The sequence below is a fragment of the Zootermopsis nevadensis genome, unplaced genomic scaffold (assembly GCF_977971745.1).
Source record: "Zootermopsis nevadensis isolate Lab colony 2312 unplaced genomic scaffold, Znev_1.0 Znev_ptg000021l, whole genome shotgun sequence".
Lineage (NCBI taxonomy): Eukaryota > Metazoa > Arthropoda > Insecta > Blattodea > Termopsidae > Zootermopsis > Zootermopsis nevadensis.
This window is the reverse complement of record NW_028259153.1, coordinates 16,456,710-16,474,092: the sequence shown is the minus strand read 5'-3', so window position 1 is coordinate 16,474,092 and position 17,383 is coordinate 16,456,710. Positions and strand designations below refer to the sequence as shown.

Genomic DNA, 17,383 nt, shown 5'->3' with positions numbered 1-17,383 from the left:
CAACGAACTGCACGGGAAGAAGTACCGAGGGCCCAACACAGCCACAAAAAGCTACCTTCATAAAGTTGGCTAGGCAGCCAAGAAACTTCGAAACTAACTACCGTACCAGAACCAACACGTAATTGAGTCTAATGAGTAAAATAAAGATAAAACTCAAAGCCGTGCGTCTCTTGTCCAATCATCACACCGTCAAGGCGTACGCATAAGAGCCATAAGAAGTAAAACTCCATACATTTTTAAGTCAGTTTTAAAACCCGTGAGATTTGAGGTTCTCATGGCGGTGAAGATGACTGGCAGATACCAAGCATTTCAGAGACGCATACAGTCTACGTCTTCATTCAGCCCGAAACGCTGGCATCTACCTATGAGTCCACAAAGCGTCACAACCCAGGCAGCTTTAAAACCTTGTTCGATTCATGCCGTCTGTGGGTCTGCAAGAAAATAGGTAACACAGGTGAATACTTATAACAGGAACGTACTTGATTAGACGATCAGAGTTCTCACTGACGCACCACTCAATACGAATCTAGCATTTCACTTCGAAAATAATGGCAGCGAACATGAAAGGAAATGAAATTGCATAGGAAGTAGCACAGTTTTTCCTTATTGTAATTTACGTTCGAGACCTTTCCCACTGTAACGAGAAAATCATTGACCCATTCTCCCGTCCAATAAAACAATTAACAGACTTAATCAGCATTCACTTGTTACATATTAAATGTGGAGAACCCACGAGTGGAATGATGTCAAACTGAAGTGAAGAACAGTGAAATTACACAGTCAGTACACAAAAACAGCAATAATTTTCTGCGAATTTTATCGGAGATCACGCTTCTTTCCTCGGCGATTAAGTCAAGAATTACTTTCTAGTTTATAAATAATTTCGCGGTAAAGAATAATAAGATATTACCTACCAACTGAGTTATTGCATCCAACTTATTTATTTCTTAACAAACGCAGATATGTGGCGCCCAAAATCTTTGCGAGTTCGCATCCTACTACTGATTTTGTTGTTTATACACTACAGATATATATATATATATATATATATATATATATATATATATATATAAAAATGATTCCACTTCACATTTTCTTAAATGATGCACAATACAAAAAAATCTAATATATAGGTAGGGCATCTTAACACTTCTAATTTGTTGTGCATAATTCTTTTTAATTTCGGCCGTATTTGGGAAACTTCATCTTCGCGTAAAGTAGGTGTTACAACGAACTCATAAACCACAAAATTCAATTCGCCAAAGAAATTGTACTAAGATGCTCAACACCTGATTTCATCGAAATAACCGAAGCGTTTCGAAAACGAATAATTACTGAGACGGCCAGCCACGATCTATCCATTATGCGTTCATTTCATGATAGTTGCGAAAAGAAAGTTATGGAAACTTAGAATAATTAGTGAAGATCTAGATCCATTACGTGGCTTGAAAACAAACAAGCGATGGGATGGACAGACTACATGACGTTCCCATTATGCATTTTACGTTGTTAACTTCGTGCAAATAACAATGTTAGTGTAAAAGAGCACCTGAAATTCAAGAGAAAATATTAATTCGCTCTCTCCTCTACCCTCTTTCGTACCTCTGTTTCCTTCGGAAGTACCCGATACTTGTAAAAAGTTGCCTAATGGCAGCAACACTTGTAAAATGTAACATTCTGCCATCTAGCATTAATACTGAGAACAACGTCAATTGTGCACAACACACAAAATCATAAGCCGTGTCACAATGTATGTCAGAACTTTCTGAAGAGTACTTTTATGACAGATGCTTAAATAAGAGCTGATCACCAAACCAAGGAATCAAATCGCGTGCCTAACAAGACAAAGGTTATAATCAATGCAAATAAAAGCAGAAAAAGGAAAAGACAAGCTTATTTATTACTGGCATTCAAGACAGCCTCCAGAGATCGAAAGCTGCACCAGCTTGATAATCATCAGTTCGGTGAATGATAAAGACACACTATGGGTCAGATGAAATTATCCCCGCGCTGTGTTCTCGATTCAGTCCAATGAGTATACTTTTTTTCTTCTTAATTTTCCGTTCAGGATGGCCGACGGACAGGCGAGTGAGTGGGCGGACAGACCTGTCGTCTTTCTGGCTATCTGGCTTTTACCACTGGAGATTTTTCGGAACCGGTCTTTTGTCCACTCCACCTTTTTGAATAATGAAGCCGAGAAAGTAGCATCTCTGGCCACACCCAAATCCACAAGCATTCTTAAATTTACAAATGACCACGTGTATTATATTTGCGGAGAATGTACTTTGCTCTACTTATGAAATTGGAATATTCTTTACATACTTCTTAGATACAACGCAAAATAAGTTGCTACAATTTTTATGTCAAATATTTAAAATGATTTGAGCTCATCAAATCTAAAGTGGTATAAGTATATAGAAGGAGTGTCGTATGTTTTTAAAAACTTCACTGTAATCAGAGAAAATGCTTTAGTACTACATACAATAAAATTTCTCAACAACTACACCAGACAGACTGCCCTACAGTTTTCATTTAGGAGTTCATATGCACCCTTCATTATTTACGAACGTGTAAGTTTCGTAACGCAAATGTGTATTTTCAATAATGGTACAAGACATGGAAATCGTTTCCAAAATTAAATTTAGCACGGAAATGGCACCACCTAAAACTGTAGAACTGTGTAACACGATAGACCTGTATCAATGTGTGAGCCCATAGGCATGCGTTTATATGTCGATATTCGGGTTTGATGTGTTCCACAGCCGCTGGTCTATGCACGTTAGCAACAAATTTGAAAAAATACGTCATATCTGTCGCTCCGTCCGTCTGACGCATGCAACTCGAGAACCACCGATCGGTTTTTCGTAAAATTTCATTCTGGACAGGTTTACTAAAATGTTCGTGTGCACTTAAATTCTGGTTAAAATGGGACAAAAATAACCGACACTTTACACGAAGACATGCGCGCGTAAGTGACCTCGGGGAATCCAAGTACAGGCTCCCCGCCCGCCCAACGACATGACAAGGTCCTCGTGACGACGTCATCACCCAGCCAGACACCCAGACACCCAAACCCGCGTAAACGTCATTGACCCCAGGCAACTCTGACGTCACTGGCGCCAAATGTCGAAGACTTATCCACACAAAACAAAATTAAATGCGCCAGAAATTGATACGCATTGCGCAACAATTTCTAACTTTTGAATTGGTCTTCTACCTGATCAATATAAACCAAGATTTCTAAATTTTTAAAAGTAAAAATAATGTTGCATATATTTATAGCAGTTTCGAGATTTGAGGTTTTCACGGGGGTGAAAATGTGTATTGTGGACTTCTGGATGCTAAGGACGTGTGGTTTTGTATCTTGTTACCAAAGTTTCGAAGAAAAGAATCGAACCCATCTTCAAATACCACAGCCCAGGAGACGTCAAAGCACATTTGAAGTAATATAAAATCAATTAGTAATAAACAGAATACTTTTATTATAACCTAATGCTAAAATAAACGTTTTCATACTTCACAAAGAAAATTTTTCCTCGTTTCTTCCCTGTGCTGTCTATGCAGATAAATACAGACATTTATTAGATGTCGATTGATTCGTCAACGAAAAACAACCACAACGAAATGTTTCGAGTCACACCATCTACAGCACTGAAGAAGCTGTATTAAAAGAGCCGGACAGGAAGCCGCGCGGCTTCAAAGCCAGAGGCCATGCCGGACTAACATGAACTGCAGTTCTCTGGCTTCCTTAGCAGACGCGAAAGAAATTCTGACTATTGACACGAGAAGAAACTGCTTTTCAAGGAAACAAGAACATGTTCCAAGATAAAAGATTCACAACGAGCGAAAGTTTGTTTGCAGACTCAACAACAGAAATCACACTACGTTCACAGTTCCAGCCCACGGAATTTGCCGTCACTCCGAAGTTTTTACAGATCCTCACACTTTTAACCTGACCACTTCGATGTTTGGTCTTACTGGATAATTTAACGATGCTTTCCTAAAAGCACAACTTACACCGTTAAATAAGGACATAAAAAATACAATCGTAGCCTAATGCGATTTTGGCTTTCGGAGATGAGCCGTGTCGAATACCGAATATTATCCAAGGTTTCGGCATATACTGTAGTTGCCATCTTCAGGGCGAACACGTGTTGGTAAACATGTAAATCGGGAAACGATTTTCAGCGCCTATTTCGATAGGAAAAGAAGCTTTAACTTTCAACATCTGATGTACCAGCTGCTGTAAAAATAAGTAATTATGCATTTCTTTCTTACTTACGGCTTATGGTATGATTCTCAGTTTTAGCAGAGTCTGTTTCCTTAAACAGCATCAATGGATTGATATTTGCAATGGTGAAGTGGTGTTTTATGTGAGGTACAGACGGCTTCAAAGGGTTGATAACTACATCATTTAATGAGATGCTAGCCGAGTACACGGCATTCCACAGAGGTTCCCTTGAGGAGTTTATATTTATTCTGATGATAAAGGTACTAGCTATTCATCACCTTGAACACAAAAACCCGTCACTAAACCGTATCCTGAGCCAATTCAATCCACTTTCCACTTTTACGCTCTATTTCTCCATATTCATTTTATGTCATTCTTCTACTGACGTCTAGGACTCTTTTGAAGTCAGGTACCCTAGGATTTTACAACCAAGTATTTGTGTGGATTAATTTCTTATACTGCTCAACTCATGCCTTTCGATTAATCGCCATAATAATGAAAGGTAATGAGTAAACTATGAGCGTCCTTCACTGATACCACAATGGAGAACAAGCATTGTGGAAACGCGTTGAGAGTCAAACGTCACTGGCCATGATATTCATTTACAATAGATATGAAGCTATTATCACAGATAAATAACAGATCGCTGTAAAGCTAATCACACTACAGGTGTCACACGCGTCAGAAAACATGGCCCCTCATGTGTTGATAACCACCTACAAGGCGTCACAATCCAAGGCCAAAATCGACGTCTTCACAGCTGTAAGAACCTCACATGCTACTTACATATCGTTAAATACATCGGACTATGTCTATGGCGTGGGTCTTAGCCGCTTGGATACTGGTTAGTGGGTTCGAATCCCGATCAAGGCGTCTTTCTCTGCTGTACTGTCCTGCATAGGCAAAGGCCTGATCACCCTCCCAGAGTCCTGCAAATATCTAAATTTATATTTTCAGAAGAAATTTTGCATCGGGTTAGGCTACAAAGTCTAAATCGTAAGAGTCGATTAGGATGATGATTATCGAACCTACCCTAGGAAACCTAACTTAACCTAACCTAAATTAACCTAACCTAACCCAAAACAACGCAACTTAACCCAAATTAACTAATACCAATCTAACTTCAACTAATCCTACATAACCGACAACACAGGATCAAACCCACCGCCTAAGGACTTCCACAGAATCTTTCCAGGACTTCTCCAAAAATTTCCAGCACTTCTCCAGGAATTCTCCAACATTTCACTATGACTCAAATATTTACGTAAATCCTTAAAAGGACTTCTCCGGCACTAACCAAGGACTTACTAAAAAAAAATCAAAAAATTCTCCAGCACTTCTCCAGGAATTCAGTATTCGTCCAGTTTTTAGTACCCTCAAATAAAAAATGTTTTCAAAATCAAACGAGTACTCTCGAAAATGCAGCATTTTGACACGCCGTATACGATACCCCTCCAGACGTTCAGTTTATACAGTGCAAACAACACTTGAAAACAGCAAGTCTGAGCCTAAATTTTACGTATTGGAGGTAAAGGCGAAGGTAAAGCGTCAAGCTTTCGGAATTTAATGAATTTACTGTCTTCTGGGTTATTGCGAATTGTAGTCTGGTAGAAGTTTACCGAAATTTCTCAGGTGCTTGCTGCCCTGATGATGGGGGCAGCAAGCACCTCTGAAACGTCGGTAAACGTCTACCACCAACCCGGGAGACGGTCATCTTCAAACTCGCTGCCGAGAGTATGATATCTCACGATCCGTGGTTTATTTGCAGAATCCTTTTCAATTGCATATCTTACACAGTAGCAAATGGCATAATATGTTAATGATTTGACGAATAGTGTGCAAGGCATCAGTCGTGGCCTATTTAATGCAGTATCCCAAACTGATCAGGTGTGAATAACGCAGCCATGTTCGGTACCACGTTTCACCCCAGGCACATAAAAAGTACTGGAAATTGCACAGAATTAACTTTTACGTCCCTTCCGGGTGAAAAAGTTTCGTTTTGTGCATCTCCCAGGACTCACCACGCGCCTTGGATGGAGCTACGGCCTTCGGTGCTTCGCCAGCATCGCACATTGCACCGGTTTTGTAAGGAACGGCTCTGCCCATGCAGGTGAACGTGCGAAACAACTGCGGTGGCATTGTTTGGCTCGCAAGCGATACACTTCATCAGACCCATGATACACGGGCGCCCTCCAGCAGTAAAGACTGTCAGCTTTCTATTCGGAAATAATACCGCGCCTTGTCTGTTTCTCTAGATTTACCGATAAGATCAGAATAAAGACAAGGGGTTGTTCAACGTCCTGTTGTTTCTTTACGAATTCACTTCTGCAAATTACAAAACTGGAGTATCAAGGAGTGCCCCCCTGCACAACACATGGCTTCCAGATACGTTACTGTGGTTCTGCATACATCACTGTTCATTTAATGAATATACAAATTTACAGCTGAGAATTCTAATCATAGTAGAGATATTAGCCTTTTTCTTGTTTGTTTGTCGTCAGTCTTTCGACTGGTTTCATGCGGTCCTCCATTTTCGCCTATCTTGCACCAATCTCTTCATTTCCACATATTTTTTGCAGCCCACATCCTCAAAAACCTGCGTCACATATTCCAATCTTTGTCTCCCCCTACAATTCCTCCCTTCAACTGTTCCTTCCATTACCAAATTAACCAATCCTGGGTGCCTCAGAATGTGTCCCAGCATCCTATCTCTTCTTCTCGTAAGATATTTCCACAGACTTCTTCCTTCGTCTATCCTGTCTAAGCCCAGTTCATTTCGTACCTTATCAGTCCACTTAATTTTCAACACGATATGACCCTACACATAGTCAAATGAAAATAAAACCGACGGTGTATAGAAGATAAAAAAGGGATGTATAAACCACGGCTGCTAATTTTTCTACGGATTTTTACAAAGATAATACGTGATAATGATCGAGTACCTTCTCCAGTATCCTTTCATGAAAGCTGGTAAAGATGGAAACATCTGTAGGAGCGCGATCCACACTGCTAGTCTCATAGCAGTCACCACGACCTACGGGTTGCAGCGTAATGATGCAGCGGGTACCAATCCGTTGTCAGGTGTACTTATTACAGCATTTAACCATCCCCGCTCTTCCCCTTTTCCTTCTCTGTTGCAGAAATTTGGTAATGCTTTATTAAAAACAAGCACCACGAGGGCCAGAACCATCGTCAAGACGTCTACCAAAAACGTACACGCAAAAACGTGGTGGAACATGGAAGTGGATTTTATTGTCTTTATGGAGCGATAGTTGACTAGAACTGGGTAAACTTTGTTGCGCTTCGCGGTAAGTCATGCAGTTCCAGTTGGAACGTGACAATTGCGTTCAACTTTATTACCGAAAAAATTCATGCTCATAGGCATTTATTTCATGTCATATTCCTATCTTACATTGAAACGGCAAAGATCAATATATTTCAACGGGTGCACAACGTGGCGATCCAATAAAATCCTACGTAGTAAGGCTTTTTTTTTTTCAAAAGAGGGGACAAAAGCGAATAACTAGCTCAGTACAAGTTTCTGCCATTTCATTCGTATTCAAGCGTTTCGTTTCTTTTCTCATCAATTCTGACATTAACCAGAGAGCCTGAACGTTTCGCTATCTTCCTGAAACCGGTTCGCATTTCTCCATCAGCGTTCAGTTTTTCATAGCTGAATACTTTCACAACTTCGCTGTCGTGAGGTCGAATTAAATCCGAGTACTGTGCGTTACTTGTTGCTTCACAGATTTCACGGAGGATCAGAAATGCTCCGGGTTCCAAACTGAACACTTGCCTGGTGGCTCAACAGAATCACGGAAAACGTGAACAGATATAGGAAAAGTATTTAATTTCTGCAATCTTTGCACACGCTGCATAAATTGAAGCATAACAGTAAGGTTACTTTATGGCATGCCTGTCTCTTCATTCGTCTGCCCAATTGCACAGCTGATCTCGCAAGCATTCCACATTCCGAAGTCCGAATTAAAAGTCATCATTATAAAGGAAGTTCTCCACTTTTAAGGTTCATTAGAATGTTCACAAAATCACACCAAATTACCCTATCCGAGACCGGTTTATTCCAGTTCTAACATCCACACTCTATACTTCAGTTCGGACTTAAAAATCTCTTTTGAAAAAGATAATGAATCTATTGTTACATGAATTCACACTTTGTTTGGACAGCTTTATAATGCTGACAGTAAAAGCCACACTAGCACATGACGTCAACATCTTTCTGTAACGTTAATGTCAAAACCATCTTAGCCCTTTCTAAGACAGTAGAATTTTGTGTACCACCCAGTTTAACCCGTAAATTTTAAGTAAATAAAATTTTCCCAGTGGAGAAATAATTTTTATCCACAAGACACAACATCCTAGTTATCTTATGAGAAGTATTTTTCCATGGATTAAAAATTGTACAAACAGATTGTTTATAGTTATCCAAGGCATGTCTCGACCTAACTGCATTATGGATCAAAATCTTTATCATTCCTTTCGCTGTTGGGTATCGAACTCCGGTCGTCCAGACAATATTTAGTCGCTTTTCTGACCGACGCTTTCCGGCTCCCTTAGCTAACGAACCCAGAGACAATCGAATACTAATTTTGTATTGTAACAACTGCACTGCCACGATGGTACCGAAACGTCGCCGTATATTGCATTGCTTCAAACAATGAACAATACTGATAGAATAAAGAAAACGTAGCTCATCAACCGCTGTCCGGGACCTCTGAAAGAACACAAATACTCAGGAGTCAAACAAGAAATAAACAGAAGACAAGGAAACAAACAGAAATGCGTTTCCTTCTTCCACCCACGGCTGTTCTGTGTGTACTCGTCGGAACGGTTTCGAGTCCTGTCGTGTGACCACAGAACAAAACAAGACGACAGGTAAACAGTGACAGGACCGCAGCATTTCCTACACAATGCACAATGAAAGGTCTGAATCCACGCACACACACACACACACACACACACTTTCACCGCAAATCAGCAAGAAAGTAAACAGAACACAGATAACACAGTCCCTTTAGCATGTGAACAAATGCGCGTACACAAATATTAAGAAACATTTGCGTTCCCTCCATTGCCCTACCTCTTCCTTTGACTATTCGGTTACGTATTATATATCAACAGCCGATGTTATTTAAAAGACAACATAGGCGCAATAAAACTAAAAGACTTGTAATAAAGTACTGATCGATTATTGTATTCGATTTAATTATTACTAACACACTGGAGAAGAGACCGCCTCGAGAAGCTGACAGTCGCTCAGCTTTTCAAGATATTTCCTATCTTTTATCGAACCTGTTCGTTTAAGACCGCCACTGGCCTCTACCGTGATTAATCCAATGTTTGCAGAAATTATTGAAATTTAATATCATTTTAACATCACCATAAATGTGAACTAAATTTAATTATCAGTGCCGTTCAAAATCACTAATACTTTTTCACATTCAAGAGATTTACTGACAGTTCTTATAACAAAATTTTGTTCGGTATTCCGGCAACGAGACAGACCTATACTAAGCTGGTCTAACTGGTTATTACTAGACCAAATTCATACTCCTAATTCTTATTATTCATAACACAACAATAATTATAACACTAACATTCGGAAATACAAATATAATTACTTATATACTGAACTTGTGTTGGAAAGGTTTCACTGTATAAACCACCTGGGTGGCTGGTAGAGATGAGAGGACATCAAAATTAGTCTCAGAGAAAAGTGGTGCGAAGAAACAGAGTGGATTCAACCGGCCTAGGTCAGGATCCAATGGTGAATTCTTGGTAATCAGTCTTGGGGTTCTACAAATGCATGTAATTTGTTGATCAGCTGTGCAAATATAAACTCAAGAAATACTGATCACTGAGTTAGCACCTGGAAAGGCGAAAAGATTTTTAACTGAAATGTAACAAGTACTGCCCGACTTCAATTTGCTTACAATTTCATGATGCTACTTGCAAGACAGTCGGCAATGTATGGCGCATTACACTACATTACATTAGAGAAACAGATAATTAATCATTCACATGTTGTGTTGTTGAAGAATGCGTATAACGTATTCCTGAAGAGGCAATGACCCCATATGGGGATGTGTGAGATGTAGCACAGGCAAGGTACATCATTTGGCCTGACGCCACAGCATAATTCCACGCAAGAGTGCCATATGATAATTTTTTGGGGGGGCGACAGTACGCGGCCAGGTTGACGCATCCACGTAGATCTATACCATGAGGCACTACAGTAATTTATAATCGCATTTGTTTAAGCGAAAGTAACAGGCGTGGAGAAAATTACCTAATAAGGGGCTTCAGAATACATACTCACAGTCTACTAATGTGTCAAAGAAAGATTAGACAGGCGATTCATACATTGCGTTGGCTGGAAAGTACCACGGAAGAGAACTTGTTAGACCTAAGCAGGGAATATTGAAATACAGCACAGATATTAAAAACCTGGCATCAAAGTAGTGAAAAATTTCTCAATAATTCCTCGCCCATAAAATTCAAATGTAAGTCGTAAGAATATTCCTTGTCCTTACAGACTACCTTCCTCTGTTCAAGCTAATAATCTTTAACTAATATATTTCGTTTGCGTCCCAAACAGGCGTTGAAGCTGAACAGGTTAGTAGAGCATTAACTCTCTAGAATTGCACTGGAGGAATCCGGTTGATAAACTGGCGGCATAACAGCTAATTTTGCAGAGTTTATTCATTGTCTTCCTCAGTCCCTTCGGACAAATTTCTCATCTACTTGCCATTCATAGTCATCTTCTCATTCATGCAAAAGAACCTAAGAATCATCATGAACCACGATGACTGAAAAACATGGATGTACAGATTTCTGCTTAAGGACGAGGGTTCCATACAGAAAGACATATCAAGGTTTGCGCCACTGAACTGACTTACTGTAGTATATCAGACACACCTTTCGCTATAACCTGCTTTAAATGGAATACCGATTTCTCCAAAGCGCTGGGATGTTGAACTCTACTTAAAGTTAAGTTAGATTCTTGTTACATAATGACACCCTCCCAGCTGCTTAGGCTACAATGCTTTGAATCACAAGATAAGTGTCAATTATGAATTCAAGAGTACGTGTAACAAGGCAGCCGTATCATATTTTGAATACAGAATCTCCTGGCCTCGAATCAGAAGAGTTAAGTCACCCAACCGCGAAGTTCGGTGTCAAATCTTACACACCCAAGATTTCTGTTTCTAGTGTGCACACGTTTATAATACTTACTGTCACCTGGCTTACTTAAGGATGCTGTTTCAACTGCAGATGCCATGCATAATAACTGAAGTTAAAGTTAAGCAGGATTTGAGGTTTTTACAGTAGTGAGTGAAGATGGCTGTCTTCTAGGTTGTAGCGACATGTAGTCAGGTAGAAGTTTACCGACGTTTCGTAAGTCCTTGCTGCCTCCATCATCAGGGCGATGATGGAGGCGGAAAGGAACTCTAAAAAGTCGGTAAACGTCTACCAGACTACACGGCGCAACAACCCAGAAGACAGCCATCTTCGAAGTTCATGTTCACAGCATGACACTCGAGTACAATGTCATGAACATACACTTAAATTAATATTTAGCATAATTTAAACTCGTGTTTCAGCAGTTAAATTAACATAATTAAAACAACGTTAAAGAATAATCCACTCTCTATCATGCTATTTCATATTCACGGCCTCTCGTTATTTGGCGCCTATGAGGCATGCATCCAATAACACTTGCTTGATGTTTGGGTGGACTATACACCTGCTATGTGTTACCCGTACCACTCCGCTCAGCTTACGAAGGAATTGTTTTAGCGTATTTTTAAAGAAGTCACTGTAGTAAAAAAAATTATTTGAGATCATGCGTGGCTTCCCGTTTGCCTGTATGTTTCAACTACAAACAACTTCGCTACGAATGTGTACTGGGGTCGATACTGACAAAGATACACGAATTTGCATCTCTTGGATATGACAAACAAAAAAACTACGTACTTCGACACTAACCAAAAGTATTTTAGAGATGAGGCCCATAAACAAGCATTAAGAATAAAAAGCACATTTGGAAAACGACTTTGCTATTTTGTTGACATGTTGATAAACATCCGATGTACCTCAAGATATTGACTTGCCATCTTCCATTCGTAGATGGAACACACGTATGCTGGCAGCCTAACGATGCCAAGAACTTTGTTCAGTTCTGTACATTCCTCATCACATAGGTGTTGGCAACTACTTACCGCTTGGCACGCACTGTTTTACTCGGAGGTCATTCAAATGGACGGACGGACGAACTATGCGGCCGGGACTATTTCTATCTGGTTGTACTTCTTGTTTACGAACTACAATCACAGGTGAACGAGACTATTCCGCAGAGCAGGGAGGTTATTAAATACCTCAGCAGAAACGTATTTATCTATGGCTTGTTCCTTCAGGTGTGTTTATCAAGCCTGGACCTAAGGGAAGGGAAGGGCATGTACGAATTGAACAGGAACACCCCAGAGATTTCCAGTTCCTTCGCGATAATAGCAGATGACCATGGTGGCCATGAGGGTCTTACAGCTTAATGTGGGATTCGAACCACGACAGAGGCCTGATATTTCCCGTATACATAAAGTTATAACATGGATATAGATGAGGAAAAACACTCACTCCGGTTGGTCTCAAACCCGAGTCCTTTTACATGGAAGACTAGTGCCTTAATATAATTCTAAATTAACTGATTATTTTTTCAGAGCTTTCCATCGCCATTTCAGCTCCGAAGATGGAAACAGTATGTTTCTCCCAAACGTTGGCATCTACCGACAAATCTACAGAGTGCCAAAAGCCAGATCATCCTCTGTCGCGAAAACCTGAAATCCTGACTTACCACTTAATCATGGCACGTTTCTTAGATCTTGAATCTCTACACGTATCAACAGGGAAATCTGTAACCCAATGTCAGTTCCTGATTGTCAGACAGCAGGCCTGCTCATTTACTCGTCACGCATGATCAAGCTATATAAAGCAGAATATTTACATCAACGAAAGCTGCAATCATAATGCAAGAAGCGGAACATAACTGGACAATATTAAATTTTGTTAAGTCAGAAGAAGCGGTAGGAGGGAACACTATTTTGCTGAAAAGGTAACAGTCTCACGCAGTGTGCTCAATTCTCACGAACGGAGATACAGCTATTAGACATGTCTGACGTCGAACAACTGTCACAACTTTAATGAAAACTGAATCAAGATTCTGCAAATACTACTACTAAAGTGAACAATATGTCTCCGCCAGTACACAGATTAACCTAACCGAAGTTCAATTTAAATTTCGGTTTCAGATGTGAGGTGAGCAAATGGCAAATAGCAGAATTTACGTCGGGTTTTAACCAGCTGTAGAAGGCAGACAGATAGGTAAACTGAAAATAAGTATAAATTTGACTATTCGGTTTATTTTGTGAGCATTTAGTGTTAAATATCAGCATTTGTTATGCAAATACATAACAAAAATTTCCCTCTTTTTGTAGTACAGCATGTATTTGAAATTCATATACAAGCCTACAAGTGAGATGAAGTTCATTTAGTTATTATCGTTTAGCGAAGTGCAGGATTTGGAACGCTCCACAGACCTCTGGCACCGAAAAGCTGAGTCTTGATTTTCACTGAACGGTTAGGAACACGAACAGCCTTTCACTGTCAGTCGGTTCTCGGGGGCGATAAATTCTTTCAAGTGGCATACGTTTCTCTTCGGTCTAAGCAACTTTTTAACTCTTACGAATAAATGACAGAAAAACAGAGTTTTTCTTCTACAGTAACTTGTATAAGGTTCGGCTCTAACATCCCTGGCGAGTTTTACCAAGGGTCACCGATATCACCGACACTTACGTCGCCATGTGCCTTCTTCTGGTCCAGCTATTGTCTCCTCCGGCTCAGACTTCTGTCGCCGTCATTGTTACGAAAAGCGGGCACATGTGCATTAGCCGTAATGGGACAAGACAGGTTTCGAAATAAATCGTCTGTAAGAAACTGCAAGTGAGTGAACTGTATTCAGTTCGTTTCCTTCTAAATTTAGTTTACTGACTTGACTGGGATATTCAGTATGCATCGGGCAGGTGAGAACTGTAGATCGTGGTCTTTCGGGTTATGACGCCGTGCAATAACTGTAGGTGGATAGAGACGTTTCGAAGAAATTTCTCTTCGCCATTTTCAGGGTAGATGATTACAATGAAAACTACGATCCACATCTTCACAGCTGTTAAATCCCCATGTCTCAAGAAGAGAACTACCTAGAAAATGTTATACCGAAAAACAATAGAACTGGTTACTTTTAAATGTCCACCATGGCAAAACATGTTTTAAATTATAGTTGCGGATTTTAATAGGTCGACATTTTACGTAATCAACATTAATGTGTTGGCTGATCGATGTAAGAAACAAGGGCAAACATTAGAAGTTGCCAGTGGACATAAGTTATGGTCCCCGAAGACCGTTACAAAATTGGCATAAATTGTTTACCATTGCATACCAAGTTCTAGAATGACGCAAGTGCCACCTGTCTTGTTACAGCGAGTCAAAGTGGGATATAATAAAAGCCGAGCCTGGTCTGAATAACAATGATCAACCCACCACCTCACACACGAAGCAAAGTGACTTGCAGACAAATGGGGACCATTCGATTTTGATATCACTACGTAATCAACTAATGGATTTAAGAGACTATTATTTTACTTAACGACGCTGTTCTAACTGCAGATGTTTTACAGTGTCGAATAAGGTAGTGTGTTTTCCATAACTTGAACCAAGCACCTCCAGAATAAGAGTCTTGACTAACTGGTTTACAGCGAGGTTACTTTATGATGCTCTTCCAACGACTGAGGTTTTATATCATCGAACAATCTGGGAATATTTTCGTAAATGTGGAGCTGATAAGGGTTTGGAAGCAGACGACCGCGCCTTGTTCACGATACCCGACATTCGACTAGAGAGAAAAATAAGGCAGTTAATATGACCAAATTAATACTTATTTTCACATCTGACTTGGCTCAGTAATTATAGGAACATACTGGCCGGATAAAGCCCTCAGCCAGACAGCACTTTCCAGATGGGTCGAAAAGGGCAATGAGTAGTTGTTCGTTTAAGATATCCAGAACAAATAAGCTTTTCTGTAAAACAAAAAATCGAATAATGCAGTCTACCTTAATTTTAGAAAACTGTAAAATACCAGTCACTTTTTCTCGCAGGACGTTCAGACGTATTCATCAACAGACACTTCTATCCCAGTGTCACTAAAAACGGTTCGCTCTTATTCAAAGACACCCATTCTCTAAACATGTTGGGTTGGCATTAGTTAAACTAATCGATGTTTGGTTTGCCTGGGACCTGATTAAGAATAGGTGAAACACGAAATTTTCCTTTACGTGTGGAGAAGACGTGTTGTCGTTAAGGAGCTTAAAGTTTTGGTCAGTGAACTGTAAAGTTGCGCAAAACATATCCTCTCGAAGTGAAATACACACTACTACATGAACATACTTAACCACTGAATTTTAAGTCTGATTGGGTTGCATCCAATAAACAGAAATAATTTCACTGTCTTATCTAAACGAAAAGTTCGGCCAAATGGAAGAGTGAGAAAAAAATTAAGGTCATAACAGGTAAATATACTGTCCATTACCTGAGGCTGTCCAGCAATCAGTACATTCCTGGCAGAGCATTGACCAATCAAAATGAAGATCCCGGTATGTGGCCATGATGATCTGTAGTTCATCCCGTCTTCATATCAAACGGTGACTTGCTCACACAAATAAAATAAGACACGTTTTGGTTTTCATGTAAAACTTCAGAAATAAATAACGACACACACGCCTCTACGTCTACGTCAACAGGAACGTGGCCTGTGGCTTCTTCGTCCAGTTGTGTTTAAAAACATTAAGTCAGTAATTAACATGTATCCTCACAACCTATTGTTGAAACATGGGGCACCAGAGTCCGTCGCGAAGGTTGTGTTGACCGCGAACTGTGCGTACAAGAGGCAGGACAGCCAACTTAAAAAAAACACACACACTACAACCGGTTTGGCTGAGGCGACCTCTATCCTCCCTTTCTGTTACTACAAGCAAGGTTCCAGGGCTTCCGTCTGATACCGAATTTCAAACTGTCTCGACCGTAATTAGTTTTGCGCCGTGACAACCTCGGGAAATATTTTGAACCCGTTTACTCATGCACCTATAAATGTCTCCCGTATTGACGAACCAAGTCGCCTTTCATTCTCACCAGACAATTTCAACGAACACTTTACATATTCTTTACTGGACAAACACGGAAAAAGTTGCGTTTATGGATTGGAGGTTACTATGATAAACGTTCACTTCAGTAGTAATTTAAAATAGTCATTGCACTCAAACGTGACGTCATTAGCAGTTCACTTGAATTTTCCAACTAAGGTTTGGACTTTGATTAATTCTGGTGTTGGCGACGCCTGTACGAAAAGTTGTGACCTAATTTTAGCTCTTTTTTTTCCTGCTGGTCCTAAAATGGTATAAATCAGTAGGCTACATGTAATTCAAACTGAAACGTATAAATTTTATCAAAAACGGGTCCACAGCACATCTCTCGAAGATACATTTTCATATACCCTGCCTACACAAAAACAGTTGCCTAATAAAACTGGACCTTCTACTTCATTGACGCCGAGAATAGTTGATTACATTAGTAACTGTTTAATTCTGCTGGGGTGAAAGGGTACCAAGTGAGAAGCGTGGTATCTTCTACAATGAAAGTACGAATGAACTCATTACCTCTGCAGTGGTCCCCCACTCTTTTAGATTCGGTAATTAGATGACCCGAGGGGAAAGGGGTCGGTGGGAGAATGATAGCTTTCTCATGAATGAATATGCTCAGCCAATGGGACTGTGGGCTCAAAGTACTTTCGTGTGTACATCTTGTTCAACTACTGGCTTCCTGAGGCATTTTCGCACTGAGCAGATCAAAATATGACCCTCGCTCAGTGGCCGCGTGTCTCAGAGAGCTAGATTTTATTTGCGGCCTCAATCTTATTGTTCTTAGAGACAAGTAGTGTATAAGAAATACAATATGTCCAATAACGAAATATGTATTTTGAATATTTGTTTCGTGTTTTGTTTTAAAGGTCATTGGATACTTCAAGAAATGTGC

At 40.0% G+C, this 17,383-nt stretch overlaps 1 protein-coding gene across 3 annotated transcripts in view; it reads right to left on the bottom strand.

Moving 5' to 3' along the window:
- The window catches only part of Cen (cerebellar degeneration-related protein 2-like), a 50,728-nt gene that overhangs the window by 26,517 nt on the left and 6,828 nt on the right, over nucleotides 1-17,383 (bottom strand). Inside the window, exon 1 of one of the 3 annotated variants that reach the window (XM_022075589.2) lies at nucleotides 15,885-16,242. The exons of the other annotated variants lie outside the window; for them this stretch is intronic. Coding sequence (XP_021931281.2) covers nucleotides 15,885-15,960 — 76 coding nt within the window. The 5' untranslated portion in view covers nucleotides 15,961-16,242. Of the gene's footprint in view, nucleotides 1-15,884; nucleotides 16,243-17,383 lie in introns of those variants that run through there. 3 annotated transcript variants of the gene reach the window in all.